Source organism: Antechinus flavipes, chromosome 6 (assembly GCF_016432865.1).
Source record: "Antechinus flavipes isolate AdamAnt ecotype Samford, QLD, Australia chromosome 6, AdamAnt_v2, whole genome shotgun sequence".
In the NCBI taxonomy this organism is placed as follows: Eukaryota; Metazoa; Chordata; class Mammalia; order Dasyuromorphia; family Dasyuridae; genus Antechinus; species Antechinus flavipes.
Genome location: NC_067403.1, coordinates 255,301,228 through 255,316,482, shown reverse-complemented (window position 1 = coordinate 255,316,482; position 15,255 = coordinate 255,301,228). Strand labels below are relative to the sequence as shown.

The following is a 15,255-nucleotide window of genomic DNA, read 5'->3' as shown; positions in this document are numbered from 1 at the left end:
CTCCTTCCCCCGGCCCCCCCAGAGCCCCCCACGGCCGGGGTCCGGCGCCCTCGGTATCCCAGACGGATCGGGCTGCCCGTGCCTGTCAGCACACAGGCCACCCCGTGTGCCCGGGAGGGCACCCCAGGCGCTGCTCCCCGACGGGCAGCTGCACAGACCTAGAACCTACAGTGACCGCTGGGATGGGCGAGAACCGCGAGGCTCCCCAGGGAGATCCCCCCCGGGGCTGTCCGAGGCCCCAGCCCGACCCTGCTCTGTCCCCGGTAATGCCCCGGGACCGGCTGTCACCTCTCTGGGCCAGTTTGTCCCTAAGATGGAAGGGGGGCCCCACCTCAAAAACCACAGGATTCTGCAGTTGCTTTGGCAAGACGGCGCTGTGGGGGCCTCAAGTCAGGTGGGCTTGGGGTGCGCGGGGAGGGGCCCGGAGAGAGCATCATGGGGGGGGGGTGCCCCGGGACCAGGAGACAGTGACATCGCTCCCAGGCCCCTCCTTTTACAGCCGGGGACCCCGGCCCCCTTGCCTGCCGCGGGCCGAGGGGCCTCCTGCGCTCCCAGAATGGGCCTCGGCCCGGCCCGGCCTCCCGGAGGCCAAACACACAGAGCGGGCCCCGGCCCTCGGCCCATGTGCGGGATGGGGGGGAGGGGGCTGGCTGGGAAGGTTCTGGGGCAGCCGGGGGACCCACAGGCCCCGGGGGGAGGGGAAGAATCACCAGGACGGCCTCCCTGCCTCGGGGACTACGTTTCCCAGGGATCTCTGCTCTTGGGGGAGAGGGAGGGCAGGCTGGCTGGGGACACCTGGCCCGGGCCCAGGCCTGTAATCTGACCTCCCCTCCCTGAAGGTCACGTATTTAAGGCCTTCTTGAGGGACAGCGACAGGGGCCGCCAGGAGGGATTGTGGGGGGTGGGGGCTCTCTCTGCAAAACATGTTTTCCACCAGGGCCTGGGCCCGGCCTCCAGAACACGCCACGTCCTCCACGCCCGCGGGCGCCCCGCTGCCCCTCTGGGCCCGGAGTCAGAAGGCCCTGGCTCCGGCCTTGCCTCTGCCCGCAGCCACGGCTTGGCCCGTCCCAACTCAGATCCTGGTTTCTGAGACATGGGGACGATCCCGAACCAGGCACCTGCCCCGGGGTGATCCAAGGGGGCGTTGGAGGCGGGAGCTCATGGCTTCCCTTCCTGGCAGGAGCCGCGCTGGGCCGGGGCGGCTCCAAGGCCCTTCGTTCGGGCGCCCGCTCCCGGGGGCAGTTCTGAACCACAGACGGTCCGGGGCATTCTGCAGGGGCCCCCCCTACCCCGCGGAGGGTTGGCACAGAGAAGCCGCTCGATCCAGCGACTCCGCGGCCCCCCAAGGGGCTCCGGCCCTGGCCCTTCTCCCTGGCTCTCCTGCCCCCTCCCCCAAGCCCGGCCCCGCGGATCCAGCGGCCCCAGAGTCCCCGGGGGGAGTCCGGCTCTGCCCCCTCACTCCCTCTGCTCCAGCCGCTCGGGGTCCCTGGGAAGGAGATGGGAGACCCTCCCCTGGCTTTGGGGCGGGGGAGGGAGAGAACCCGCTGCTCCCAGGGCGGGAGGCCTGCAGGGAGTGGGTCACGTAGGCCGGGACGGTGGCGGGCCCTGCCCGGGGCAGCTGGCAGCCGGCGGCTCCCAAAATAGCCCCGGAGGGAGGGCCCAGCACCCACCATTATGCATTCATGAGGGGCGGGAGGCCTCCCCCGCAGCCCATGCATAATGCATCAGGCCCGGCCTTAAAACCCGGCCCAGGGGGGCCGCCGGCACTCCCGCTCGGAGGCCGCCAGAGCCACCCGTCCCGACCCCGCCTGCGCCCCCAGCTCCCGCCGCCATGTCCCGGCCCCTGTCCGACCACGACAAGCGCAAACAGATCAGCGTGCGCGGCCTGGCCGGCGTGGAGAACGTGTCCGAGCTGAAGAAGAACTTCAACCGGCACCTGCACTTCACCCTGGTCAAGGACCGCAATGTGGCCACCCCCCGAGACTACTACTTCGCGCTGGCGCACACCGTGCGGGACCACCTGGTGGGCCGCTGGATCCGCACCCAGCAGCATTACTACGAGAAGGACCCCAAGGTGGCCGGGGCGGGGGGCCGGGCGGGAGCTGCCGGGGGCGGGGGGGGCGATGGCGGCTCCTGAGGAGCTCAGGGGACACACCCCCAAGATGCCTCCGAGGTCAGGGCCCAAAGGGGCCGTGGGGGGTCCCGGGACCACTCCCTCCCTCTGTGGAAGCCAAATGGCAAAGGCCGGGTCACACAGCGGGGGCTCCTCTCTGGCCCTCAGCTTCTTCCTCTGAGCTGCCCTGAGGTCTCGAGGGTCCCTCCCAGCTCCGCCCTTTGGCTCCTGCACAGTCTCCCTTCTGGGAAAGGGGGCGGGGGGCCCCAGGACTCTCAGCCCGGACCCCCAAGCCCCGGCTCAGCTCAGGGGACCAGCTGCCCCTGCTTTGGCCCCGAGCCAGACCTGTGGGCGGAGCCGGCGTCTGGGAAGCAGCTGCTCGGGAGGGGGGCAGGGGGGCAGGATCAGGTAGCAGGGGTCACTGGCAAAGGTCAGAAACCTAACACTGGGCGGGGGCAGGGGAGGCCTGGGGGGGAGGGGGCAGCTGGCACAAGGGCCAACCCGCCCCTGCGTCCCCAGCGGATCTACTACCTGTCCCTGGAGTTCTACATGGGCCGAACCCTGCAGAACACCATGGTGAACCTGGCCCTGGAGAACGCCTGCGACGAGGCCACGTACCAGGTACCGGGCGGGCGGGGGCGGGGCGGCCCAGCGGGCACCGGGGGAGGGGGCTGAGGACGCGGCCGGGCCCTCCCCTCCTGACGCCCCCTCCCCCCCGCCTCTTCCAGCTGGGCCTGGACATGGAGGAGCTGGAGGAGATAGAAGAGGACGCGGGCCTGGGCAACGGGGGCCTGGGCCGCCTGGCCGGTGAGTTAGCGCAGGGCCTGGGCTGGGGGGCAGGGAGGAGCTATCCTGGAGCAGGGGCTGGGGGGGCAGGAGGGCGGCTCGCCCTGCCCCGAGCGCCCCCCAGCTGTGGCCCTCTCGCAGCCTGCTTCCTGGACTCCATGGCCACGCTGGGCCTGGCTGCCTACGGCTACGGGATCCGCTACGAGTTTGGGATTTTCAACCAGAAGATCAGCGGGGGCTGGCAGGTGAGGCCCCCCCATGGACCCTGACCACAGGGCCTGCTCTGCCCCTCCCCCTGCCCCGTCCGTGCTGCCCCCCCCCAACCGCCCCAGCTGGGGCTCGTCTCTGACCCCGTTCCCGGGGGCTCTGTCCCTGCCCCCTCCAACCCCCCCAGCTGGGGCCCGTCTCTGACCCCGTTCCCGGGGGCTCTGTCCCTGCCCCCCCCAAACCCCCCAGCTGGGGCCCGTCTCTGACCCCGTTCCCGGGGGCTCTGTCCCTGCCCCCCCCAAACCCCCCAGCTGGGGCCCGTCTCTGACCCCGTTCCCGGGGGCTCCTGCCCCGTTTCTGCCCAGATGGAGGAGGCGGACGACTGGCTCCGCTACGGCAACCCGTGGGAGAAGGCGCGGCCCGAGTTCACGCTGCCCGTCCACTTCTACGGCCGCGTGGAGCACACCCCCCAGGGCGCCAAGTGGGTGGACACCCAGGTAAGCCCTAGGACTGGGAATGGGGGCGTCCGGGGCCCCGGGAGACGGGGAGACTCTGAGACAACCTGCCGGGCCGGGCCTGTAATACCGCGTCCAGATTTGGGGAAGTCGCTGCACCATCGCCATCGTTTTACTCGGGACTTTTGTAACTTCAATTTTTCTCTATTAGCCAAAATTGGTTCCCCCGGCCCCGCCCCCGTTAGGAAAAAGGAGAAGGAAACCTGGTAACGAGCACAAACATCCAGGGGGACAAACGGTCACTTCGGCCCCAGACGGAGCGAGCTTTCTGCTCCGGGCCCGGGTTGGGCGTGGGGGGCCCCCACCATGCGATGCTTGGAGGCGTGCGGCCGCTCTCAGTGTCGGAGAGAAAGTCAGACTTTTCTGGCGTCACCTTTCCCTTCCCATGGACCCCTCCGTCCTTCCCTTCCAGTCCCTTGGGAACGGGCTAATTCCTGGGGACTTGAAGTCAAGGAGCCGAGTAGAGGTTTCTCCTCTGAGAGGAGCCGTTCTTTCCCTTTTTTTGGCCCGTTTCCCCGTGCCCAATGAAAGAGTGGGACTCGGTGGCCTCTAAGGCCCTTTGGGCTCCAAGTCTATGACACTGATTTTCTTTCCATTCCATGGAAATTTTCCTTTTTGGGGATGTCCGCCCCTCAGTTGTTCCTTGTATTGCAGCGGGTAGAAACATGTCCAAGGCCGGAGCTCCAGGCCCTCCAGGGTGGCCGGAGCCGGAGCTGGAGCGGGGAGAATGAGGCGCTCCTCTCGCGGCCGTCCCGGATTTCGGAAAAGGCTTCGCCTCATTGGCCGGCCGGCGAGCAGCGCCTCATACGCTGGGGATTCAGGGGTGGTTCTCAGAGACCGAGGCCGGCCTTCCCATTGGCCGGATGGCTTACGGTCTCTTAAAGGGTCATTAGGAATCCCCCCCACGGAGGGCCCGGGCCCCTAAGCGGACTGCCCGGCCGGCGTCGGGGATTCCATCCTTTCTGTTGTCTGCGGCTCACGGGTCTCGGGCCGGAGAAGTGACCCTAACCAGCGGGGGCCGGCCTGGGGCAGCCCGAGACCCTCGGACACGACTGCTGGCTTCCCGGAGAAGCCAAGAAGGGCGCTAGCAGCCCACGGGACTGTCCGAGGGACGTACCCACACCCGAAGGGGGACCTCAGCTGGGACCAAACACACTGCAAGGGCCCAAGCTCTGTCTGGTCCTCTCCTCGTCCCCCGGCCAAATAACAGCGGGGACGCTCCTGAGCCTGCTCAGCCTTGTTCTTGGGGAGCACTGCCAGAGTGTAAAGCGCTTAGGGACCTCATCTCCTCACCATGGACCCTCAGGGTGACTCGGAGAGAAAGGGGTTATTGTTACTCCCGTTTTGCAGATGAGGAAGCTGAGGATGAGTTGTCCACTGATCATTCAGTCGATAAGCATTTATTAAGCCCCTACTGTGTGCCAGGCACTTACAAACCTCATCTCTTTCACAATAGACCCTCATGATAACCCAGGGAGAGGGGTTATCATTACTCCCATTTTGCAGATGAGGAAGCTGAAGCTAAGAATTGTCCAATAATTTGTCCAGGGTCATTCAACGAGCATTTATTAAGCGTCTATTGTGTGCCGGGCACTGAATTAAGAACTGAGGCCAGGAAAGGCAAAAGACAGCCCCTGCCCCCACGGAGGAGTCGACACATGGGCAGATTCCCCCAAGAGATCTTTGAGCCGGCCCCAAAGCTTTTAAAACTAAAAATGGGCTTGGCTTTGGGGAAAACCCTTCGAGGGAAGGAACTGGCCGGGTCTGGGGGAAGGAGCGGGAGCCGAGAGGTCTGGCTGCCTCCTCTCTGAATGCAGGGGCCCCGTCGGGGCTGGGAGGGCCTGGGGAGCAATCTGACTGTCTCATTGTACAGAGGGGAAAACTGAGGCCCAGGGGTCCTTTTGTTAAGGCTTGCCCCAGGACTCGGCTGGTGGAGACATCCCGGGGGGAGATCAGCCCCCGCTCTCAGACTGAGGACTTAGAAACTGGCCTGTGGTCCCAGGAGCTCACGTGACTGGCCCAGGGTCACCGTGCCAGGCCTTGGAGTCAGGGGCCTGGCTTCCGCCTCAGCGATTTCACTTTCTACCTGCGGGACCCTGGACACTTCCCCTGCTCATTCTGTGGAAAACTCTCTAGGCTAGCCTGGTCAGGACGAGAGCCCAGGGGTCTTAAGAGCTCACTCAGCGGGCATTTATTTCATACCTGCTGTATACCTTTCCCTGAAATGACCCTGCGTCTTGTGGTCGTTTCACACTGACCTGCGGGAGAGCCCCCTGGGCCTGCGCACCTGCCTGCTCCCCTCCATTCCACTTCCCTGTCAGCCCAGGGGCATTCTGGGGGCTCCAGCCCGGTGCGCTTTGGGGGTCTGAGATGGGCTGCGGAGCCCGGCTCCCGAGACGCACACGGCCGCGTGGTTGGCTACTGATCGCCCACCAGTGGGACTGGCCGTTAGTGTCTTCTGCACCAGGAGGGAGAGTTACCGGACCCAGGACTTGCCAGCCTTTGTGGGCTGTTTGGGGCCTCTCGGGAGAGCTCAGGGGCCCAGCGGGGAGGTTCTGGAGGCTCCTCCCGCCTCGGGGGCTCGGTCCCTGGTCAGCAAGCGGGCTCTGGGGGGGCCACAGGGAGGGGGGCGCCCGAGATGTCGCGGTTTGCAGGTGGGCCGCCTGAGGCCCTGGGATGGCAAGTGACTCGGGACCCAGAATGTAAAAGCTGGGGGGAACCCGAGAACTTAGAACATGGGCTGTAGAGGCTGGGGGGAGGCTCAGAACGTGCAAAGTCAGAGGCGGGAGGGACCCTAGAACACTAGAACCGGATGCCAGAGGGAGGAAAGCCCCTCATGATTGTTTAAAGCGGCTTCTCATTTATCAAAAAGTCCGAGGCTCCAGAGCGGCTGTGTTCTACCTCACCCAGTGAGTCAGTGGCAGGGGCAGGACGGGGACTTGGGGTTCCCGGGGCCCTGGGGGGGCATCCGGGTCCCAGCGGAGCTCTGGGTGGGCCCTGCCCCCCGCCCCTGACGCCCTCTGGCGCCCCCAGGTGGTGCTGGCCATGCCCTATGACACCCCCGTGCCCGGCTACCGCAACAACACCGTGAACACCATGCGCTTGTGGTCCGCCAAGGCCCCCAACGACTTCAACCTCAAAGACTGTGAGTCCGCGCTCCCCTGGAGGCCAGTCCCAGCGCCCAGCCCGGGGCCGCCCCTCCCCCCCAGTCCCAGCGCCCAGCCCAGGGCCGCCCCTCCCCCCCCCCCAGTGGTCCTGGGGACCGAGGCGGGGCGCCTGCCCGAGTTGGGGGCCCCTTTCCCACAGACACCGGCCGGCTCGCTCACGGGGAGGTGGGGCCTGGGGGGTCCGGGGAAAGGGGCTCTCCCGCGGTCAGACGATGGGCCGCTTCCATTCCCCCCTGTTTCCCACAGTCAACGTGGGCGGCTACATCCAGGCCGTGCTGGACCGGAACCTGGCCGAGAACATCTCCCGCGTCCTCTACCCCAACGACAACGTGAGTATTGTCTCCCCCCGGGAGTGGGGGGGGTGTGAAGGGAGGGGGGACGGGCAGCTCCCGGCGAGAACCTGGGGACCAAGCGGGGAGGGGAGGGGCGCTGGGCCGGAGGGGCGCGGGGCCAGGTGACAGGAAGACTTGGCTTGAGATGGGGCAGGATCCCGGTGCCTCATCCTGCCTGGGGCGGGAGGGGGGGGGCGGCCTCTCAGTGCTGCCCTGCCTCCCCCGCCCCGCCCCCCTCCGCCCCCTCCCCCCCACTCTGCTGACCCTCCCTCCTGTTCCCCCAGTTCTTCGAAGGGAAGGAGCTCCGGCTGAAGCAGGAGTACTTCGTGGTGGCCGCCACGCTCCAGGACATCATCCGCCGCTTCAAGTCCTCCAAGTTTGGCTCCCGGGACCCCGTGCGCACCAGCTTTGACGCCTTCCCGGACAAGGTGGCGCCTCGGGAGGGGGTGGGGTGGGAGGGTTCCTGGGGGGGCAGAGACCCCCAGCCACGCCCCTTCTCCCAGGAGGTGCTGACGTGCCCAGCTGCTGTACGACCCCTCCTCCCCCCCAGGGCGGCCGGCCTCCCTCCCGGTCCCAACCTGCTTGTTGTGCCCCCCTCCCTGTCTGACTCCCCGTATCCCCTAAGTGCTGACTGGGGGAGGGAGCTCAGGGCTGACGGCCCCTTGGCCTTGGGTGCAGGTGGCCATCCAGCTGAATGACACTCACCCGTCCCTGGCCATCCCCGAACTCATGCGGATCCTGGTGGACCTGGAGAAGCTGGACTGGGACAAGGTAACAGGCTGCAGGCCCCCGAGCCCGGCTTCCCCGTAGTCAGGGCCGGCCCCTTTCCTGTGCCCTTCGACCCCCTTTCCCGAGGCCTTCAGCCCCTTTCCCACAGACAGAAGCCATCAGGGCCACAGCAGGAGGCTCAGCTCTGGCGGGAGGGAGCGGATCCCGCTGGGGGCCGCGGGGCCAGGATCCGCCCGTCCTTTTCCCGGTCCCACCGGTCCTGAGTTAGCCGCATCCTCCCCTCCCCCCACGTGGGGGCCGTGGCCGGGGGACGACATGCTCCCCTGCCCTCCCCCAGGCCTGGGATGTGACCGTCCGGACCTGCGCCTACACCAACCACACCGTGCTGCCCGAGGCCCTGGAGCGCTGGCCCGTGCACCTGATGGAGACCCTGCTGCCCCGGCACCTGCAGATCATCTACGAGATCAACCAGCGTTTCCTCAACGTGAGCGCCGGAGCGGGGGGCGGGGGGAGGGGCCGGGGGGCTCGCGGCGCCAGCCCCGCTGAGCCCCCGTGTCCCCTGGCAGCGAGTGGCGGCGGCGTACCCCGGGGACATGGACCGGCTGCGGCGCATGTCGCTCGTGGAGGAGGGGGGCGTGAAGAGGATCAACATGGCCCACCTGTGCATCGCCGGCTCCCACGCGGTCAACGGCGTCGCCCGCATCCACTCCGAGATCCTCAAGAAGACCATGTGAGACCCTGCCCCCTCTGGCTCCCAGCCCGGACCCGGCCCTCCCTCTGGGATGGGCGCTGTGGCTCCCGTGGCCCTGCAAGGCCCCTGTCCTTCTGGCGTTAGCTCACCCGCCCTCCCCTCCCTGGTCTCTGCAGCTTTAAGGACTTCTATGAATTGGAGCCCCACAAGTTCCAGAACAAAACCAACGGGATCACGCCGAGGCGCTGGCTGGTGCTGTGCAATCCGGGCCTGGCGGAGGTCATTGCGGAGGTGAGGGGGCGGCCGCGGGGCCGCGGCGCAGACGAGGGGACCCGGGCCTGTGTACAGCTGGTAGAGGAGTCAGTCACCCACAGGCTGGGCAGAGCTGGGAGGAGGGGGGAGGCTCAGAACAGGGGATGTCAGAGCTGGGAGGGCCTTTAGAGACGATGTGGCTCAAGCCTCCTTTCCCCCTGGAGGCCCAGAGGAGGCTGTGACTTGGCTGGCTTCTCAGTGAGTTAGCTGCAAGGCCGAGGCTGTCAGGCAGGAGGCGTTGCTGGAGGCTGGGCTGGGACTGGGGGCCAGAGGAGGCTCCCCGGGGGGCCGGGCTCTGTGCTGCTGGGGAGGAGGAGGAGGCTTGGTGCCCCTGGAGGCTGAGTCCTCCGTCCCTGACTATCCCAGATTTGAGGTTTCTTCTGGGGTCGGAGCTCCTCCGGGGCAGACACGGCTTTGTCTTTGTCTTTGGGGCTCCAGGCCCGGGCCGGGCCCGGCACACAGTAGGGGTTTCATAACTGCCGACTGACACTCGGGGGGCCGCTTTCCCCTTCCGTCCCCACACAGAGGATCGGAGAAGACTACATCTCGGACCTGGACCAGCTCCGGAAGCTGCTGTCCTACGTGGACGACGAGGCCTTCATCCGAGACGTGGCCAAGGTCAAGCAGGTGAGCCGGGCGAGACACCCAGGGGCGGCCTCCGGGGACCCACCGAGGGGTTCTGGGGAGGAACGGACTTCTCAGTCCCCTCTCTGAGCCCCGCCCTCAGCGGTCTCCTACAGCATCATCCACAGGTTCTTTTTCCTGGGGAGGTGGCCCCGGAGCCATAGCAGCCCCTTTAAACCCCCTGGTCCCCCCAACAGGAAAACAAGCTGAAGTTTGCGGCCTATCTGGAACGAGAGTACCACGTGCACATCAACCCCAACTCCCTGTTTGACGTCCAGGTGAAACGGATCCACGAGTACAAGCGGCAGCTCCTCAACTGCCTCCACGTCATCACCTTGTACAACCGTGAGCGCCCGGCCCGGCCCCTTCCCTCTCCAGGGCTGTCCCGCCCCCTTCTCCCAGTGCCCCCGGGAGAAGCGGCAAAGGGCTTCCCAGCTGTGAGCCGCCCTCCCAGCCCCGGCCTCCCCGACCCCGGGTCGGCAGGGTCCGAGTTAGGCCTCCGCCGGGGAGGCAGAAGCAACAACAGCTCCCCTTCCCCACAAGTTTCCATTCTGGGGGAGGCCACGTATCTCTAAAAAGAATGGACATGGGGACGTTTGGGGGCGGGGTATGAGCAGCGGGGCTGTAAAGGAGGTGAGGGATTGCTGGAGGACAATCGAGGCGCTTTGGCTGGCCCGGGGCACGTGTGAAAGGGCGGATATGTAATAAGTCTGGAAGGGGAGACCACGAGCAGATTGTGAAGGATCTTAAGGGCCAAACTGGATGAGAGGCACTATTACGCCCATATTACAGAGGGGGAAACTGAGGTTTAGAGATGGTACGGGACTGCTACTAAGTGTCAAGGGGCAGGGCTCAAGGCCAGGTGCTCCTTCAGCCCTTGTAAAGCCTCAGGACCGTAAACAGTAGCACATTCCCCAATAATAAGTTGACACATATACAAGTGTTGGGCCTTGGGTGAGCCAGAGCCCAGTTCCTGCCTCTCCCGCTTGCTAACTGTGTGATGTAAGCAGGGGATTTTACCTTTTCAAGACTCAGTTTCTTTTTCTGTAAAAAATGAGGCTCGTAGTTCAGGCCCTGGGACTCTGAGAACTGCTGTGGACGAGCCCTTAGGGGGGCCCAGAAAGAGCGGGCTGGCATCACCGGCCGGGAGAAGAGCGAACTCCTTGGGGAACTGAGGCTAGCCAGGCCTTTAGACCGGCCCGGAGGGAGAGCGTGGGGCAGGACAAATAGTCTGGAGCTGTGAGGAGAGCTGGAGACCGAATCTCCGGGTTAAGGGCTGGCTGTGCTTCTCTCAGCCTCGGTTTGTCATCTACAAAATGGGCATTTTAACTTGTGCATGACCTGCCTGACTGAAGTGTTGAGGGAAAAGCTTAGTCAGAAGCCACTGAGTGGGAGCCGCCTCCCTTGAGAGGCTGGGGGGGGCCGAGCGGCAGGGCCATGGGGAAGGAAAGGGTGGGGGCCTCCTGGGGGTTTCACTGGCCTCCAGCTGGTCCTTGGAGGCCAAGAAGAAAGGATGGCGCAACTCCCACTGTGGGGGCATCATTAATGGAGAGGTGACTCATGCTCCACGGGGGAGTCCCAGGAGCTCCCTGTAGCCATGACACCCCAGGGACACGCGCAGCCTCGATCCCCCGGGAAGAGCCATCTGGTCTTCCCGGCGCCCCAGGAGGGAGGGAGGGAGGCAAGTAACGGGGCTTGGCAGGAGGGCAGGGCTGAAGGGAGGGCTCCGGGCTGCACCCGGCGGAGGAGAGAAGTCGCGCCTCCGGGACTGACAGAGCCTAAGGCGTCTCTGGGTCATTGAGGGTCCTCAGCTGCCCCTCGCAAGCCCGGGGTGTAGCCGCTACTTTGGCCCTGTTACAACCGGGGAAACCGAGGCACAGACCGGGGCCCACATCTAGGCGCAGTCGGGACCAGAGCGAGGGGAAGGAATCGGGCTGAGGTTCAGGGGCGGCCCCCGCCCTCGCTCTGGGGCGCCCGGAGCTTGACGGCAGGTCAGGGCCTCGGGCCTCCGGGAGAAGCCGTTCCCAGCGCTCCCCTCTCTGTCCTAGGCATCAAGAAGGAGCCCAACAAGTTCTTCGTCCCCCGGACGGTGATGATCGGGGGGAAGGTGAGCCCCGCTGCAGGGAAAGGGGCCGGGAGAGCCTCCGACTTCTGGGGGGGCTGCAGTGGGGGCTGAGGGGGCGGGGCTCTGACCCCAAGGTCTCCTCCTCCAGGCAGCCCCTGGTTATCACATGGCCAAAATGATCATCAAACTCATCACGTCCATCGGCGACGTGGTCAACAACGACCCCGTGGTCGGGGACCGGCTCAAAGTTATCTTCCTGGAGAATTACCGCGTGTCGCTGGCCGAGAAAGGTCCGGGCGGGGAGGGGGCGTTTCTGGGTCGGGCAGGGGGAGGTGGGGGGGGGCGTTTCTGAGCTGAGTCTGTGGCTGGGCGGGGGCGCCTCTGGGCTGGGGGGGACGGAAGGGGGGGGTGTCTCTGGGCCCGGTCTGCCCGGCTAGGAGCAGGGCCCGGGAGGGGAGCCGGGAGGTCCCTCAGTCGCCCCCTAGACCCAGAACGGCTCGAGCGCCCCATCAGCCCGGCTGGCGAGCTTGGTGTGGGCGCCTCGCTCCGTCCCCTCGCCCCAGCCAAGTCCTGTCATTCCTGCCTTCACACACACGGGCCCTTCCTGCATGTGCAGTCCCTCCCCCCCGGTTCCCCGACAGTGTCCCTGCCCCCAGTCTCTCCCCACATCAGTCCATCCTGCACCAAGCTGACTTACCTAAGGGAGGCACCCCTCACTCCTCAGACTCTAGTGGCTCCCAGCTACCCTGAGGATCAAATCCTCTGCTCCTGGCTGTTTGGGCCCTCCCTTCCCCCTCATCCGGCCCCTTCCCCGTCTCCACTGCTCTTTGCTGCAGCCCCGTTGGCTCCGTGAGGTCCCCAGCCGGGAACCCCAGGGCCTGGGTAATTGCCGGGGCTTCAGGCAGTCCAGACTTAGCTCAGACTCGGCCTTTCCCATCGCCCCCTTCTCGGAGCCCCCTCCCCTCCCTCCTGCACTGTGAGACACAGCCGGTCTGGCTCTTGCCTGAAGCCCCCCGGTGTGAGGGGAAGCTTGAGCCCCCCACGGCCGCCCCTTCCTGGGGGGGGGTCTCACGATGGCAGAGGACAGGGAGGCCATGGCCTCTTCCCAGAATCCCACGTCCCGCTGCGACTCCTGTGGGCTTGTTGTCCACTAGGACCCTCTGGTCTTGCCCCCCCAGCACATTCTGGGGAAGCTTGGGCCCAAGCTGGAGGCTCCCTTCCCCTGAAGGTCTTCTCGTCCGCTCCGGCCCCAAGCTGGGCTCCGTGGGGAGCCCGACGCGCTGGGTGAATCAGCCGCCCCTCCCAGCCTCGGCCATTATTTGTCCAAGTCCTTGGTAGACCTGGGAACTGGCCCGGGGCGAGGAGTCTCTCCACCAGTGTGGGCGACCACTCCCGCAGACCCCGAGGCCCTCCCGTCACCCCCCTCCCTTCCCGCAGTGATCCCGGCGTCAGACCTCTCCGAGCAGATCTCCACGGCGGGCACGGAGGCCTCGGGCACCGGCAACATGAAGTTCATGCTTAACGGGGCGCTGACCATCGGCACCATGGACGGGGCCAACGTGGAGATGGCCGAGGAGGCCGGCGAGGAGAACTTCTTCATCTTCGGGATGAGGGTGGAGGACGTGGACCGGCTCGACCAGAGGGGGTATGCTGGGGAGGCTGGCCCTGAAGGCCGGGACCGGGAGCTGGGGCCCCGGAATCAGCAGGCCCTGGAGGCCCGGATGAGGGGTGGGGGCCCCGGAATCAGTCAGGGAGGCCCTGGGGGCCGGGATGAGGGGCGGGGGCCCCAGAATCAGTCAGGGAGGCCCTGGGGGGCCGGGATGAGGGGCGGGGGGCCCCAGAATCAGTCAGGGAGGCCCTGGGGGCCGGGATGAGGGGCGGGGCCCCGGAATCAGGCTGGCATGGACCCGCAGCCGGGGGCAGCTGGGGCGCAGTGGCCTGAGCCCGTGGCCCTCCCCAACAGGTACAACGCCCAGGAGTTCTACGACCGCATCCCCGAGCTCCGGCAGATCATCGAGCAGCTCAGCAGCGGCTTCTTCTCCCCCAAACAGCCCGACCTGTTCAAGGACATCGTCAACATGCTCATGCACCACGACCGGTCAGCGGGGTGACCCAGATGGGGGGCGGGGGCCGGTGTGCATGGCTGGGTGCGGTCACCCCCGGCTGGCGGGGAGCCCAGGTGCTGCTGGGAGGGGGCGGGCCCTTGGACCTTGGTGTTCCTGGGCGGGTCCTTGTGTACATGGGCTGGGGAAGGGGAAAGGAGCCGGACTGGCCGGACAAGTCACCGCCCTGGGGTTGGGGGCGGCCGCGTGTAGTCCCTCAGTTTCTCCAGGGTAAGAAGGGCCAGAGCCGACACATGGCATCCCTCATTGAGGGGGTTCCCTTCCTGGCCCGACTTCGGCTTCCTCTCCCTCCCCAGTTTTAAGGTCTTTGCGGACTACGAAGCTTACATCCAGTGCCAGGAGAAAGTCAGCAATCTGTACAAGGTGAGTCTGGGACCCTGGACTCCTGGGTCCCCGGCCCGGAGTGTGAGGGGGAGTGCCCCGGTCTCCTGGCCCGGCTTCAAGGCTCGGAGCGGAGTTGTTGCACCCCAATGTCCCCCCTCCCCCCCCACGGCCGGGTCCTGGGGCTCCATAGTGTGCTTTGGCTTTCTTAGAACCCTCGGGAATGGACTCGGATGGTGATCAGGAACATCGCCACGTCGGGGAAGTTCTCCAGTGACCGAACCATTGCCCAGTACGCCCGGGAAATCTGGGGCGTGGAGCCCACCCGGGAGCGCCTGGCTGCCCCGGACGAAGTGGTCTGAGCCGCCGCTCACCGTCTTGCCCTGGCTCCCTAGCCCCGCCCCCTGTGCCGGCATCTGGTGGCATCTCCAGGGGCCCCGACCGCCCACGTGCCCACTTCCCTCGATTGCTCCCCAAGGTTCCCGGCCCCCCCCATTGTTATTTATGCTGGGTGGTGGTCTGTGTCAGGGCTCCTTCTGCCCCGGGGAGGGGGTCTCGGCTCAGGGCCCTGGCCCACTTTCTGGAGCAAAAACTTCACCAATTAAAAGTGTCACCAAAGGCTGCCGGTCTGTGTCTGAGTGTGTGGGGGCTGGGCCTGGGGGGAGGGGGTCGCGCATGGGGGGTCGGGGGAGGGGGCCGGGCCTGGGGTGGGGGGAGGGGGATGAGGGAGCAGCTGCGGGTCCCGCCCCGCCCCCAGGCCAACAGGTGCTCCCGAGCTGGGCGGCGCAGGGCCCGCCCTCCCCCTCCGGCCTCGGTCTGGGCGCTCCATCCCTCGGCGTCCCGCCGGCTCAGCGCCGTGCCCATACTAGGTCCTGATCCAGGCCCTCGGGCTTGGGGAAGGGGGGGATGGCCTCGCCTCCGCCCCCTCCCCTGGGACGCTCCCTCCCGGCCCATTTCCTCTGAGCCGGGGGCGGGGCCGCACGGGGTCGGAGGGGTGGGGAGTCGCGCCCCCCCCTTGGGTCTCCGGGTCCAAACCTCCGCAACCCCGGGGGCCGGGGCCGGGGGGCAAGTCCGGCGCAGGCACCGCCTCCCGGAGGGCCAATAGGAGGAAGGCCGGCCCCCGAGCCCACTCGCGGGGAGGGGCGGGTCCCGGGCCCGGAGCCCCGAAGCGGTCCGGCGCTCCCGAGCCGGAGGGGGCGCTGAGCTGGGCGCGCCCTCCGGGCCGGGGGGAGGGAGGAGGGCGCTGGGGAGAGGGAGGGCCGGGCCCGGT

The 15,255-nt window shown here is 66.9% G+C and overlaps 1 protein-coding gene across 1 annotated transcript; it reads left to right on the top strand.

Annotated features, from left to right (window-relative positions):
- Positions 1-1,760: 1,760 nt before the first annotated feature.
- Positions 1,761-14,606, top strand: PYGM (glycogen phosphorylase, muscle associated). Its single transcript, XM_051964630.1, has 20 exons — positions 1,761-2,074; positions 2,633-2,734; positions 2,842-2,920; positions 3,041-3,144; positions 3,472-3,603; positions 6,655-6,766; positions 7,035-7,117; positions 7,405-7,548; positions 7,799-7,891; positions 8,187-8,333; positions 8,416-8,579; positions 8,717-8,831; positions 9,378-9,479; positions 9,674-9,821; positions 11,525-11,583; positions 11,690-11,831; positions 12,979-13,186; positions 13,505-13,639; positions 13,961-14,027; positions 14,198-14,606. The coding sequence occupies exons 1-20, from the start codon at positions 1,832-1,834 to the stop codon at positions 14,345-14,347; spliced, it is 2,529 nt and encodes an 842-aa protein (XP_051820590.1). The 5' UTR covers positions 1,761-1,831; the 3' UTR covers positions 14,348-14,606.
- The last annotated feature ends 649 nt before the right edge of the window (positions 14,607-15,255 follow it).

What these genes read in the sequence shown, in the direction of transcription:
- PYGM (XM_051964630.1), top strand. Translation starts at nt 1,832, where the DNA reads ATGTCCCGGCCCCTGTCCGACCACGACAAGCGCAAACAGATCAGCGTG. An exon ending in GCGACGAGGCCACGTACCAG is followed by an intron (nt 2,735 to 2,841) that starts GTACCGGGCGGG and finishes CGCCTCTTCCAG; the next exon opens with CTGGGCCTGGACATGGAGGA. An exon ending in TCCTCTACCCCAACGACAAC is followed by an intron (nt 7,118 to 7,404) that starts GTGAGTATTGTC and finishes CTGTTCCCCCAG; the next exon opens with TTCTTCGAAGGGAAGGAGCT.